This window comes from Synchiropus splendidus, chromosome 4 (genome assembly GCF_027744825.2).
Source record: "Synchiropus splendidus isolate RoL2022-P1 chromosome 4, RoL_Sspl_1.0, whole genome shotgun sequence".
NCBI classification, from domain to species: Eukaryota; Metazoa; Chordata; class Actinopteri; order Syngnathiformes; family Callionymidae; genus Synchiropus; species Synchiropus splendidus.
The window spans coordinates 5,550,258-5,563,871 of record NC_071337.1 but is presented as its reverse complement, the minus strand read 5'-3'; the positions used below and the strand labels follow the sequence as shown (position 1 = coordinate 5,563,871).

The 13,614-nt window shown below is 46.0% G+C and overlaps 1 protein-coding gene across 7 annotated transcripts in view; it reads right to left on the bottom strand.

The window, feature by feature from the left end:
- Positions 1 to 13,614, bottom strand: part of LOC128758002 (POU domain, class 2, transcription factor 2) — an 83,612-nt gene that overhangs the window by 11,968 nt on the left and 58,030 nt on the right. For all 7 annotated transcript variants that reach the window (XR_008414427.1, XM_053863719.1, XM_053863720.1 and 4 more), the window contains 7 exons: positions 7,303 to 7,368; positions 6,954 to 6,982; positions 5,786 to 5,842; positions 4,313 to 4,438; positions 3,101 to 3,349; positions 1,384 to 1,501; positions 578 to 669 (listed from right to left, as the gene is read on the bottom strand). Coding sequence is in view for 6 of the 7 variants with exons in the window: in XM_053863718.1 (XP_053719693.1) it covers positions 578 to 669; positions 1,384 to 1,501; positions 3,101 to 3,349; positions 4,313 to 4,438; positions 5,786 to 5,842; positions 6,954 to 6,982; positions 7,303 to 7,368 (737 nt within the window). In the remaining variant the exon portion in view is untranslated. The remainder of the gene's footprint in view (positions 1 to 577; positions 670 to 1,383; positions 1,502 to 3,100; positions 3,350 to 4,312; positions 4,439 to 5,785; positions 5,843 to 6,953; positions 6,983 to 7,302; positions 7,369 to 13,614) is intronic.

Genomic DNA, 13,614 nt, shown 5'->3' with positions numbered 1-13,614 from the left:
GACTCCTGCGGATGCATGAAAGCAGCTCATTTACATCCGACGTTTCTATGCATACGATGTGAACCTGGAGTTGACGGCTTGCTCAGCCACTGATGCACGAAATGTTTATGTGATGATGCGTCAGAGCGGCTGGATTTACAGAGTCTGACCCTTCCTGCGACCCTTAGTTGACTAGCAGCAAAATCAATCGGCTCTGCTTCCAGCGAGTGTCAGAATCACGGCAACTAAAAGGGAATTTCCTTCCGCGAAACTTGAGGTTCTTTCAAAACAACAAAGAAGCGCCAACAAGAGCTTATCTCATTTTTGACTCTCTTAGTTTTATAACACTATATTGTGAGTTCCTGCCATCAGAAATATTCGAGTTGAAAGTCACTTTGTGACTTAAAAAAACAAAACAAACCTAAACAGACCAAGAATAAAAAGCATGCCACTGAATATTTGCCAACAAAACAAAACAAAAAAAAAAATCAGATATAAGCGAAGCTAGCTAGATGTGCTATCACAGCTAAAATGCTAACGTGGCTAACATGAAGATGCTACAGAGGAGGTGGCAAGAGACAAGTTTAAATGGCTGTACCTGTGTTTGGGGTCCGAGGCGAGGGGGGGTGGTCAGGAGCCCTGCTGGACTTTGCTGAGGTAGCTGGATCAGATTTGGTGTCGAGAGCAAAGCTGCAGAGCACAAAAGAGTTCATCGTGCATCGAGTTATTAATCCAAACACCTCCGATGTGTTTCGCTTCGAAGCTCCGCCCTCAAACTTCCAAGAAGGGAAACATGGGAAATGCTACAAAGTGTAAATCAAAGAGTTAATTCCGCCATCACCGCCAGCTCGATAATTGCATTAATACAGCGAGGAGCTGACTGACAACTCACGTAGGTGTCAAACATGTTGAGCAACCTGCATGGCGCCCAGTGCTTGGTGTGACAGCCGTTTTACAATTAAGTGCTCACGCTAAACTGAGTGACTTCTGCAACGTGCTTGTGACACGCTAGCAGCGTGCATCTGCCGCGACAGGAATCCAGCCACAACTGAGGCGTGTAAACAATGTTCCTCACGCTGCTTTTCATCTTTCCTCACCGACACACACACACACACACAGGCCTTTCAGAAAAACACAATCATTTCCCAGAAAGGAAAGAAACACAACAAAAGAAATTGAAATTTGATGTATGGTCAGGAAACGGCCCAAAATATGATGTAGTGTTGGTGGTGGTCATGCTGTGTTATTAGGTTGGAGGAGGAGGAGGGAGCAGTCTCTGGTGAGGGCTGCCCCCAGTGGCCTGACCCCACACACCAGGCACAGACAAGGCAGATGCAAACATCCTTCCCTCAGGGTTGAGACGTCGTGCCGACCTCCGACACCTCTGGGGTTTACGTCTCTTACCTTGCTGTTGTTGCTGTTGTGCCTGCGTGGGCTGGGACAGGAGGAACTGGGCCGGAGACTGCAGAGGATGGCCGGGCATTAGAACCAGCTGCTGGAGCTGCAAGAGCTGCTGGATGTCCTGGAGAGGTGAGAGAACCACGTCTTAGTGCCCGGGAAGTGGACATGAGCCAGTCCCACTCTGTAAGCTGACAAACCTCCACCTTTCTTCTGATTTCCTGTTAGAGCAGTTTGGACACCACTACCTTGAGTTATCTATTTTTTTTTCTGCTATAAATCCGGATCTGTTTTCTTCTCTCGTAGCAAGGAAGAACTACCATGACATAAAAATATGAAGCTGTGCGTCATAAATTGTCTGTGGTTAAAATCAATAGCACCACTCAAATCCCATAATGCACAGCAACAGTTTAAGCTCCAGGGAAGGCACAAAACAAAAATTAACTCGTCTCTACTAAAGTTAACAAACTTTTCAAAGGATGCTCATAACACCACCAAAAGCTAGTCAGTTCCTCAACATCAATGTCCAGAACATTTTGTTGTTATTTGTTCTTCAATCTAATGCTAATGCTAAGAGAGGTAGCAACCCTTGCAATACAGAATTGTCCCGCTGATAATAAGACCGAACAGACATGCAAGGCAATTTGTTCGGTATTTATTTTTTATTTAGCACCATGTTGCTGCCGGCTCCTTTAAGTGACTCACCGTCACGTCTGTTGCTACCTGGCTAACATAATTATCAGGTGGAACCAGAGCCGGAGACGGAGGGCAGCACAGAAACGTTGTGTGGCAACTAACATAAGTGGTGGTTTGTTTATTTTTTGCACTCAGTCTCATGTTAAAGTGATGTCTGAGGCAGAAATACCAATTTTACCAAAGTTTGAGTTTACACGACTGTAAAGAAACAAAAACAAAGGATCGTTCATGTGGAATAATTCCTCCTTGAAACATTGCAAGCATATTTTCAGTGCAAAAACAGAAATTCTACAACATTTTTTTCATTCTCATGTTTGACCTGATCACACACATCAGACGTTTTTATTCAACCTGGCATTTTTTTCTGCCATGAGAAATTACATAACATGTCACTATCACATGACAACATCCATACTGCAGTCATCGCTCATGTTTTTATTCTAAATGTGCAGTCAAATAGATCAGTATCAGTATTACTTTAATATGTTGTTTCTGGACTTCGGTCAATATATGTTAAAACAAAATCAATATTTTCAACTGAAAATCGTGATTGTGATGAGATTAGAGTAAATGGCAGCAGAAAGATGAATATAACCATCCATTCTCATCACTTATTTTCAGAAAGAGTTTTGTTTTTATTGATCTTAAGGCGTCAGGTCACATGGGGTGTCCTCAACAAGGGCCAGGTTGGATGCCCTTTATTTTTCGCCATAAAAGGCAGCGAACTTAGGTCAAAGGCGTCAATCGCAGATGAGAACTCGCTGCTTGTGGTTTAAATGTGTGGGCGAGAAATCTGGACTTGCGACGTTAAAGCCTGGACCACTTCTCGCCGCTACAGATGTCCACTCTTCTCAGGGATATTCGTTTCACATTTTCACACATTTTTCTCACACTTGATAACTAACCTGGAATCTAGTGAATCAAAATTTAGAAACCCTTTGTGACACATTCCAGATCAAGTCATCCTGTCAACTCAAATTTGAAAATCAGGCGAGCAGTTCGGTGTGCTCTGATTGGCTGTTGGTACCTGGGCGGTGAGCTGGATTGGCTGTGACAGTGCCAGTGCTGGTAGTGGAGGTGGGCCTTGGACCGTCTGCTCTGGTTTCCCCTGCTGCTGCTGCTGCTGAGCCTGGTTCTGCTGCTGCTGCTGTGCTGCGGCGGCGTGGGCCGCGTGGGCCGCATGTGCGGCGTTGGACTGCTGCACCGCCGCTGCCAGGAGCTGCGCCTGAGCCTGCTGCAGGAGCAACTGCTGCTGCGCCGGGAGGAGGGCGGCCAGCTGAGGAAGACGGCGAGAGATGGAGAGCGAAGTGAGGCGTCTGAGCGCAGACAGAAACTCGTGCCACAGCAAGATGAGCCACGCTTCAGGTATGCTGCAGCCGAAGAATTTTCCCACAGGTTATGCAAGAAGGACCAGGCCCGGCAGGACGCTCGCGTGCATTCGCCAAATACTTCAGTGTAATTTGCGGCAGCTCCGGCCCGCGCAATTTACACTCCGACCCTCGGGACACAGCCTGAACTTGCTCCCAAGTTTGAGAGTCCTGTTCGCATTCACATGAAGTTTTCATATCTAAATTTATCATGAACCGGCAACTCCGGTTTCCTCCCACAGCCCAAAAAACAGGCACAGATGCGTCTAAATTATCCTGAGGTCTAAGTGTGTATGTTAGTGGCTGTCGGACTGGTGCCCTTCCAGGGTGTCCCTCTGCCTCTCGTCCCATGCAGCTGGGACAAGCGCTGAGTCTGTGCATGGTAACACTGAAAATTGAGCTTTAAAAGTGGGTGTGTGTATAAGTGGTTGATCCTCACTCGCGGGGACGAAAAAAACCTACTTGTGAGGACCTAATGGCAATGGGGGACCATTTGGCTGGACCCCACAAATCCAAGCCTCAATTTGAGGATGCAGACATCGTGATAACTAGTTAATTATAATTGTGTTTCAGTTTGGTTCAGAGTCCTGGTTAAGTTAAGCCATTTGTTTTGGATGGTTAAGTTAAGTTAGGCTGGGGAAAGGGTTATTGTAATGAGAAATCCACATAAAGATATAAATACCTACGTGTGTGTTTGGGGCGTGAGTTTATCCTATTTTGTGGGGACTAGTCCTTGACAAAACACTTGCCTTGTGAGGACCACATGACTTTGTGGGGACATTTGGCCGTACGGCAAGCGGTTGGGCCTCAGTTTGAGGATGAAGACTTCAAAATAACTCCACAGGGATAGAAATATGTGTGTGTGTCCTCACCCCAGCGAGTTGACTGCCGGCCAGCATCAGCTGTGTGTGGTGATGCTGCTGCTGTTGCTGCTGCTGAGTCGGCGGTGGCGCCGAATGAACGGCGCTGTGTGTCTCTGAACTCTCCTCTGGTTTTACCTGACGGACAAAACAAGTTCAGTTCAGGGGTGACGTTTTCCAACACCGGTCTGGTCCAAAAACAAGTGGAAAAGAGGAGCCACGAATTCTGCTTCGAGATGTTTGATGGCAACAGGAGAAACTTTTTTAAACCAGAAGACACTGTTAACACTATCAAGAGCAAAAATATGAGATAGAAATTATTGATTCTTTTTATAGAAACAACTGATGGACCACAACAAGACAAAATAAAGGAAACAAACTGGAGAACCGAGAGTTAGAACAAAAAAATGCTGACCATAAACTGACGTCATATCACTTGTTTTGAAACAGGTAAAACCTTTCGAGACAAAAAATTAGGTGAATCACAAGTCAATTTTTCTAGCTAGTTATGTCACAATATTACATGTAAATAGACTACAAAACTTTTTTGCAAAAATTTTGTGAGTACTATACTAAAAGTAGAATTAGAAATATAATTACTATATAAAATATGACTGTTTTTAAGTTTTAAATCAGTCAAAATGATGTCATTAAATAAATTGTCAACATATTAAAATAGATTTTACTTCCAAACGTCATAATAAACAATTCAATGACAAGAGAAATAAGGCTGAGGATAGACATAAATTGGCAGGAAAATAATTCAACGATGGCAGTTTTATTACTTAACATACAAATCTGAACTGTTTCAATAGAATGCTTCAATACTGTCGCGAACGTCTCATGAATTATGGAAGTAAACATAGTGAACATATCATTACAGCACAAAAGAGGAAAAACTGTCACTGAGGGCGACAGTCAGAACTTGTCTCGATCTTCGTCACTAGATGTTCTTTGATCCTGAATTTGGGCGTGAACCAAATTGCAGTGTGGCAGCGGGCCAGGCGAAGCTCGCACGCGTTGCTGCACACCCACACATGACCTGACGTGAAGTCAGGAGCAGGAAACCGACGCTTGCTTCACGTGTCGCCTGCGACCCGCTCACCTCTGCAGTTCCACCTCACCAACCTCACTGGATATTTCACTGGATTTCTGTATTTATTTTCTCACTAACTGAAATGTCAATGAAAATGAAAGCAGAGGTAAATAGAAGGGCCTGAGGAAGAGCCAGCTTCCCTGAACTCACTTCATGAACTCACAGCCCTGTTTTCCACGGCCCTCCTGTTGGCTCCCAGACCAGGCCGTGAGAGGAGGTCTGGGCCCTTTAACTGACTCATGGATGACTAGAAGGAACCAAGACGAGCATCTCCTGCCCTACTAGGAATGTGTTTTCGGTGTTTTATAAACATAAAGACTTTTCCCTGCGACATTCACGAGAGCTCCATCTCCACTGTCGCCAGCTGGTGGCGCTGTGCGGTGTCTCACCTTGGTGGCAGCAGGTGACGGAGAATGTCTGAATGGGCTGGTTTTCATTGGCTGCACCTGCAAGGTACAATAATGAGTCACAAAATACCCCAACCATTGCGTCAAAATGTGAGTTTTCACTTGAAAGTTTTCCTCATAAAAAAAAAAAAAAAAAAAAAAAAAAAAAGGACTTTGAAGTACAGTGGTACCTCAGTTTTCGAACGCCCCGGACTTCGAACAAATTGGAGTTTGAACAAAAATTTTGATCTTTTTTTGCTTCGGCTTTCGAATGAAAATCCAGAACTCGAACTCCCCCGAAAAAAGCTGGAAAAAACATAACATGCGCGGACCGATCAGCTGACCCACGACGCGCTTTGTTATTGTGTGTAACGCAGCCTCTGTATGCAGACGTGTCCCGCTAGCTACATTTACTGACTGTTTTTTCTTCATGTTGAGGTGTAAAACCTTTCCTGTCTCCACACTGGACCGTGGTAGAGTGTCACAGGGGAGGTGCTGGAGCGCTCACTCCAGGGTTTGATGTCCTGTTGTGGGCTGGAGCTGGGACAGGGATGAGGCCAGTCTGGGACAGAGCGTGACTTGGTTTATGACTTTGTCACAGCCAAACTGCACAGAAGCGCACATTCAGAGCTGGACACGCACCGGGCACCTCTTCACTTCTGGAGAGACGTCACTCACTCGGCAACCCCTCCCACATGCAGCGGCCACACACATAGAGGAACAGTGCACCTGCAGCAGACACTCTTCATTCACTCCTACAAAAGACTATTTTAAGGCTTGGAACGCATTATTGCTTTTTCCATTCATTGTCATGGGAAAAATCAATTCAGATTTCGAACAAATCGCTTCTCGAACGGCCGTCTGGAACGGATTGTGGTTGACAACTGAGGTACCACTGTATATTGAATTGCTTTCATATCTATTTTCATTTTCCCAGAGACCCTGAGCAGAGCTGAAGCTCCTCTGCAACCTAAATAGGTGGAATCAACGGGTCAGACCCAGGACGGAGGGACAATGTCTCCCCTCTGATCTGGGAAGCTGCTGCATCAGGAGTCATTCCAAACTCCAGGGGGCAGGAGCGAGCCCCGTCACCTGGTCAATGCTCCCAGATGAAGATAGAATGAGAAATATCGGCCGATCAATATGAATAAACAACAATGAAGGAACCCACCTGCTCGTCTGGGCTGTTCCTGTCCGAGTCTGAAACACAAGAAATACGGAGCTTCAGTCAGAGTGTGTTTCACACTGTAGGTGCGTTACATGGAGTCTGTAGCTGAGTGAGTCTGAGTGGGACAGTTATGTATGTGTGTGTGTGTGTGGTTTATCAGACTCTGAGAGGACCATATGACATTTGGCCGCACACCATGTGGTTAAGCCTCAATTTGAGGAAGGAGACTTCCTATTAAGGTTAAGTGTGTTGGATGGTTAGGTTAATGGTGAGAGGCTGGGGAAAGGGACATGGCACAGAGAAATGTCCCCACAAGGATAGAAATGAAGAGAGAGTGTGTGTGTGTGCGTACCAGAGCTCTCTCCTGGATAGTCGGCTCCAGGTTTCTCCTCCTCTCCTGCGTTAGACATCCTGATATCTGCAGGAGACACACACACACAAACACTCTTTAGAATAGACAACGGCAGCTTCCACACAGGTGGTCATAATGTAATGCTCTGAGTGTATGGTCCGATCGTGCTAGAACAAAATAAATATATTTCCAGGCGGATTTGTGTTAAATATAAGCGACGTCACCCCCACCAGATGCCAAATATTTTGGCATCAGCAGGCCGCAGAATGTGGAGTGGTGCGAAGGGAAAGCTGCAGCTGCACAAAACGACCAGTAGGTGGAAGCAACCTCCAGCAGAAGCCGGCTGAGCGGAGCAGCGGGTGCGTGGAGACGTCACGCAGCTCAGTCTGCGGGGTGCAGAACAGGAGGTTCCGCGCACTTGTCGAGCGTCAGATCCTGGAGGTGCAAGGTGGAACGATGAAACCATTTACTCTGAGATCAGGAAGGGTTCGTCCCTGAAGGCCTGTGAGCAAGTCCTGAACCAGGATGAGTCGTTCTCACCTTTCTAGATGAGAAAAAGTTTTGTGCGCAGATCAACAGATCGTTCGTGTGTGACGCTGATCGTGTGATCGGACTGGGGTTTCCTCCAGCAGATTTGCCCTTCTGCTGTCATTGGACCAGTCGTCTACAAGTGTTGGGCCCTCAAGTTCAAGGTCAAGTCCTGAGTGAAAGCTCCAGCAACGGTCACGACGCCAACATTAACAGGTTCGGTGGAGATGACCATCCTTCAGGCCTTGTGTTAGGACTCGGCGGGTGAGTTCAGACCACAGCTGAGGTCAGGCAGGGCTCATCGCCTGGGTCTTCTCAAAACGGAGGTGATATTTCCGACATTTCAAATCCATGTTACTGTGCCATTAAGGGTTTTTTTGGACGGCGGCTCTTAACTCTTGCAAAATCGTGTGAGCCAACGCTGTTTTCATTGCATCATTTAGACCAACCCTTCGAGTCCACTGCTTCTCCACAGAGTTCTCGCTCCTAAATAGCAAAATCATAACAAAAAAAATCATCATAATTCCCACTTCCTTTGTTTTTATTTTTTATCAGTGCTCTCAGCAAATATACAGACTCAGCAAACACCACTTCTCGCCCCCCCCCACCATTAAGGCCCAACTGCCCCGAACCCTCCGGCCATGGGGCTTTTTAATGTCCAGCCCTCCGCGCTGCCGCAGCCCCCGCCTCACTGAGAGCCACATGACCACTGCACTTTCCCCTGAAATCATTTTGGCAAAAACACACGGCAGGCACTGTTGTGACCAAGACCAGGCGCGCCACTGCCACAGTGCCCTCGGGCAGAACCCTCAGTCCTCACTCATCCCATTGCTGCTAATGGCATAGAGAACGGAGGGGAGGAGAGGGGTGTCCACTGGGCAGATGATGGATCCGTCTTCTGGCACTGACATGAGCGGCCTAGTGTGTGTGTGTGTGTGTTTTGGGGGGGGGGTGGATAAGTGTGACAGGGGCTAGTGGGGTTCAGGATGGCTGCAGGGATTCTAAACTCGCCCCCCCTCTTCACCACTGCATTTATTTGCCCAACCAGCCTGACAGCGGCCGGTGACAGACGGCGCGTGTGTTTGTGTGTGTACGTGCGAGGGGGCCGGCATTAGTGTTTGGTGTGTGGGTGTCAAAGGTCAGGCACATGGCCGCCGCAGTGACACACATGGACACATAGCCTTTCACCACCTGCCCCCTGCCACATTCAGGACCCACTATTCTGAGTTATTATTTTCACATCCTCTGTCCATTTCTTCAAAAATAATTTGTATTATTTTACTCAGATGTGTCACAAGATTACCTCCTCTAACATATGCAGTTCTCCTAGTATGACTCAAATATATTAAGTTATTTATTACAAGTTATTTCTGCAATTATATGAATTTAAATTACATAATTCTTAATCAACACATCGGTTTCAATTTCAGCAGTTGACTTTTGCCATGTTCATTTAAAACAAAATAAAATAAAAAACTTTTGTTCTTATAATAAACAAGAATTTCATTAACAATACTGAACATACGTATGTTACAGAGAAAGTTGCTCAGATCAAACTAAATCTGGCATAAATTATAAAACATTATCATTATTATTATTTCAGAAAATGAAAATGTTTGGTCACGTCATGAAAACATACATAATTTACTCCCAGTAAACCTACGATTAAAATAAATAAATAAAACATCAACAAACAAGAACAACAAAAACAAAACAACCTAACACTTTGGAAGATTTTAGAAAACTTAAACATACAAGTGTGTGGTTTTAATTCACGCTACATGAAGCTAAATTGCTAACAAAACAAAGATGCTGATATACTAAATTGCTAAAACTCAACACAGCAAAAGCACTTATTAGATGCTAATGTGCCGCTAAACTAGATCATTCAAGCTTCATTTTCACCAGAAAGGTTGACTAACTTTACAGTTTAGTTACTTACTTGATACTAGCTAGCAAGATAGCTTGTAGCAACAGTCTTTCTTTCCCCCACATAGTTAAACAGGAACTATATTCAAGAATAAATGAGAGTAGCCCCTGAAGTAAAACGGCTAAAACGTAGCATTGAACATGCTATTGCTACCCGGCAGACCTGGGTGTGACGCCTGCATGTAGTAATGTGTGACGCTGAGCAGGAATTCAAGAACGCCGTGACATCTGTGACCTTCATTGATTTTAGCGGCGCGGTCATTAACGTCGGGCCGTCGTCTGTCTCCCAGCGGAACATTCACAGAACTGGACTTCTTTGGTCTCAGGCAGTGGTGGTCAGCAGCGGTCAAGGCTCTACTGGACAGTGACGCCGCCATTACAGGACACACTGAACGGTTGCTAGGCAACAACAATGTAGAATCCGCCGTCCTGCGCGTGTGTGCCTGTGTGTCTGTTGGTGTGTAGCTGTTAGCTTCAGTTGCTGTGTCCGTGTTTCAGTACGCTATAGTTGCTATGAGGAATGGGCAACGTTAGTGTCACTGCGTGTGGGAGAGTTTCTGAAGTTTAGCTGGTCATTAGGATGATAGTGAATGAGTTATTACTATATTTAACTGAATTGCTCCCTCGATTAAAACCAAAAAAATATAGAGTTGATTATTTTATCCACACAGCTAAAACATTTTAAACAATTTTTGTAAGCAAAAAAAGTAACAACAAATGAAATCAAGAGAAAATGTTAAGCTAGCCACACTAAACGTTAGCTACCGCTACTACATCACATCATAGCATTGCCGCTAATGTATGTCTCACCAACCCCAGTGCTGCATCTACATATAGATACTGTATATATATATATATACTTCTTCAGACAAACTTCATAGTGAAGGGTGAGCTGATGGTTTTGTTGTTGCTGCAGCCTGAACACAGCTCTAATAAAAAGGCACCCCAGTTTCTGGATTATGGAAGTCAGTTGAATGGACTACAAACTTCTCCCGTGAAGAACATTCAAAGAGTTTTTTTCAATGAAATATGCAACTGTGATATCACTTGTAAATGGACTGGAAGTAGGGATGCGGAGTAAATTCATTCATCTGATTTGTATGTATAATGACGTCACTAGGTGGCGGCCATAGTGAATGATATACCTTGGACAGATGTTTATCTGAACCAGAGGAGGTCTTACTCACACTATATTTCAGTGCAAAAATGGCCTATAAACACACTTGTATCATGCCATTGCTAACACAGCTAACACGGCTAGTAGACAGTTCAAACAAACACAGCATCACCAGTAACACAACAGTCAATGTGAGCGAGTAGCATAGCTCATGCTTCTGATGGAAATGAAGGGAAACACCGCAGACTTCCACCCCTAAAAACGGCGCACATAAATTCGCCCTCCAGCGCGATTGTTGACCATGACGCCACATCCGCCATCCCACTCAAGATCCCTCAGTGATCCGACTGGAACGTCTACCGCGATTCTACAATTTGGCTTGTTAAGCGAGCGACGGATTCCCCTCCTCCGCCACAGGAAGTGACATCGCAGCATCTGGTTTGTCTGGGCCTGATCTGTGGACGATCGGTCCGGAGCCAGTCCAGCAAATACTCGCCTCATTTGTGAGCATCATGTAGGTGTGAGTCAGAGAGTGATTACACGCTGGCGATGGTGTTCACGCGCGCAGGCGTGTGTGTGTTCACGTGCACAGCCGGCGCTCTCCAAATACGTCTCCAGAGTGTTTATTATATCGGATACAGTAGCTCTTTCTCGCACCACATATTTCTGTGCCGATCGATTCCTCTGACTCCCGACAAGACAATAATCGCGCAGCAGCACCCCTCAGCACCCCCACTTCTTCTCTCCAGCATTATTACTGACCTCCCCCAGGAGCGGGACGCGAGGATGGAGGGATGGAGAGGAGGAGGAAACGGCCACTGTGCCATGCACTTCCTCTGGCACCAAGGAGGCATCCGGACGAAGGCAGACAGAACGAGGGGTTAGGTTCAGTTTTGGGGGTCGCAAAACCAACTACTGCGTTTTTATAGAGGAATCTGGAGTTAAATTATTTGTGTGCAACGTTTGGGAGGGAACCAAACTGCTGCACCACTGTGGCCCGAATTCCATTTGGTGCTCAGTCTGGTGCGTTGGTTTTACATCACCACTGATCCTAGGAAAAAGACAAAGCCTCAGTATTCCCTCGAGAAAGAAGCCAAACTAAGGGAGAAGATGAGATGGGATTTGTGAGTCTAGCAGTCATGAAGGTATTCAGACTATATATAACCTGATTCTGATGGAAGGTCTTGACCAGGACATGGAGAAGATATAGAATCTTGACTCTGAAAAGACTTATTTACATTTCAGAGAAGCAGCATGAGACAAAGGGAAGCAGAGGGAGCTGTGTGGTTTGGAGACCCTGGAGTCAGAGATGAAGACACTGAGGTCGTCATTGGACCTGACACAGTGTATCAGAGGAACACGTGGAGAGGTTCAGAGAGGGCAGATAGTTTGAACCAAAAATGTCAGAGATGAAGAAGAGTAGGACAACCAATAGAGTTCATGAATGAGATGAGAGGTGCGACTAGATATCCGGATACGGACGGATCCTTCTGTCTGTATTTCTGCACGTTTCCTCCTTATGAATATGGACCACACGCAGCAGTACCACCTGAAACCATGGGGGGCAGTGTTGCTGTTACTACCTGATACGTCGACATAACAATGGCGGATATTCTCCGTCCTCCAGTGGGGACATATTTAAGAGCCTCACCGAGCACCGCCTCCTACAACGCTGCCTCCGCTTTCCTCTTTTGTGCGAGAGCTACCTTTTCAATACTTCTTCCACACTCGCCATGTTTGTTTTGGTTGTTTTGTTTGTAGTCATACATTATTGACTTTGGGCTGCCCCCCCGGTGAATATACCGGAGAACAGCAATATCAATGCAAAGAAGGCACGGATGCATGTGAGCAGTGACGGACAGAGACACTGTTTGAAAAGGAAGGGTACCATGTCGTACGTAAAGGGAGCATAACTGGGCCTTAAGGAGGAAGACTTGCTTTGGCGACCGGTGATGTGAAGAAGACTTGGAGAGAGAACATCAGTTGTTCCACATCTTCTCTGTTGTTCAGCAGTTCCTATCAGAGGTTTCCTCCTCCACCTAAACCTATCCTCCCTGGTCAGGCCTATCCTATTCACATCCTCCAGTCAAGAAGTCTGGTCCATCCCTGTGGTTAGCTAAGAAGCCACCTAATCTTGTCAAATATCTAAGAACTTGTGTTGACATGTGAGGGCTGTGTCACTTCTTCGACCATTTCCATTGTGACCAAATCACGTTAGAATTCAACCATAGCGTATAACGCAACCTTTCAAATACAGTGGTACCTCGGTTCCCGACCAGAATCCGTTCCAGGCGGCCGTTCGAGAAGCGATTTGTTCAAAATCTGAATCGATTTTTCCGACTACAATGAATGGAAAAAGCAATAATGCGTTCCAAGCCTTAAAACAGGCTTTTGTAGGAGTGAATGTAGAGTGTCTGCTGCAGGTGGCTGTTCCTCTATGTGTGTGGCCGCTGCATGTGGGAGGGGTTGCCGAGTGAGTGACGTCTCTCCAGAAGTGAAGAGGTGCCCGGTGCGTGTCCAGCTCTGAATGTGCGCTTCTGTGCAGTTTGGCTGTGACAAAGTCATAAACCAAGTCACGCTCTGTCCCAGACTCGCCTCATCCCTGTCCCAGCTCCAGCCCACAACAGGACATCAAACCCTGGAGTGTGCGCTCCAGCACCTCCCCTGTGACACTCTACCACGGTCCAGTGTGGAGACAGGAAAGGTTTTACACCTCAATATGAAGAAGAAACAGTCAG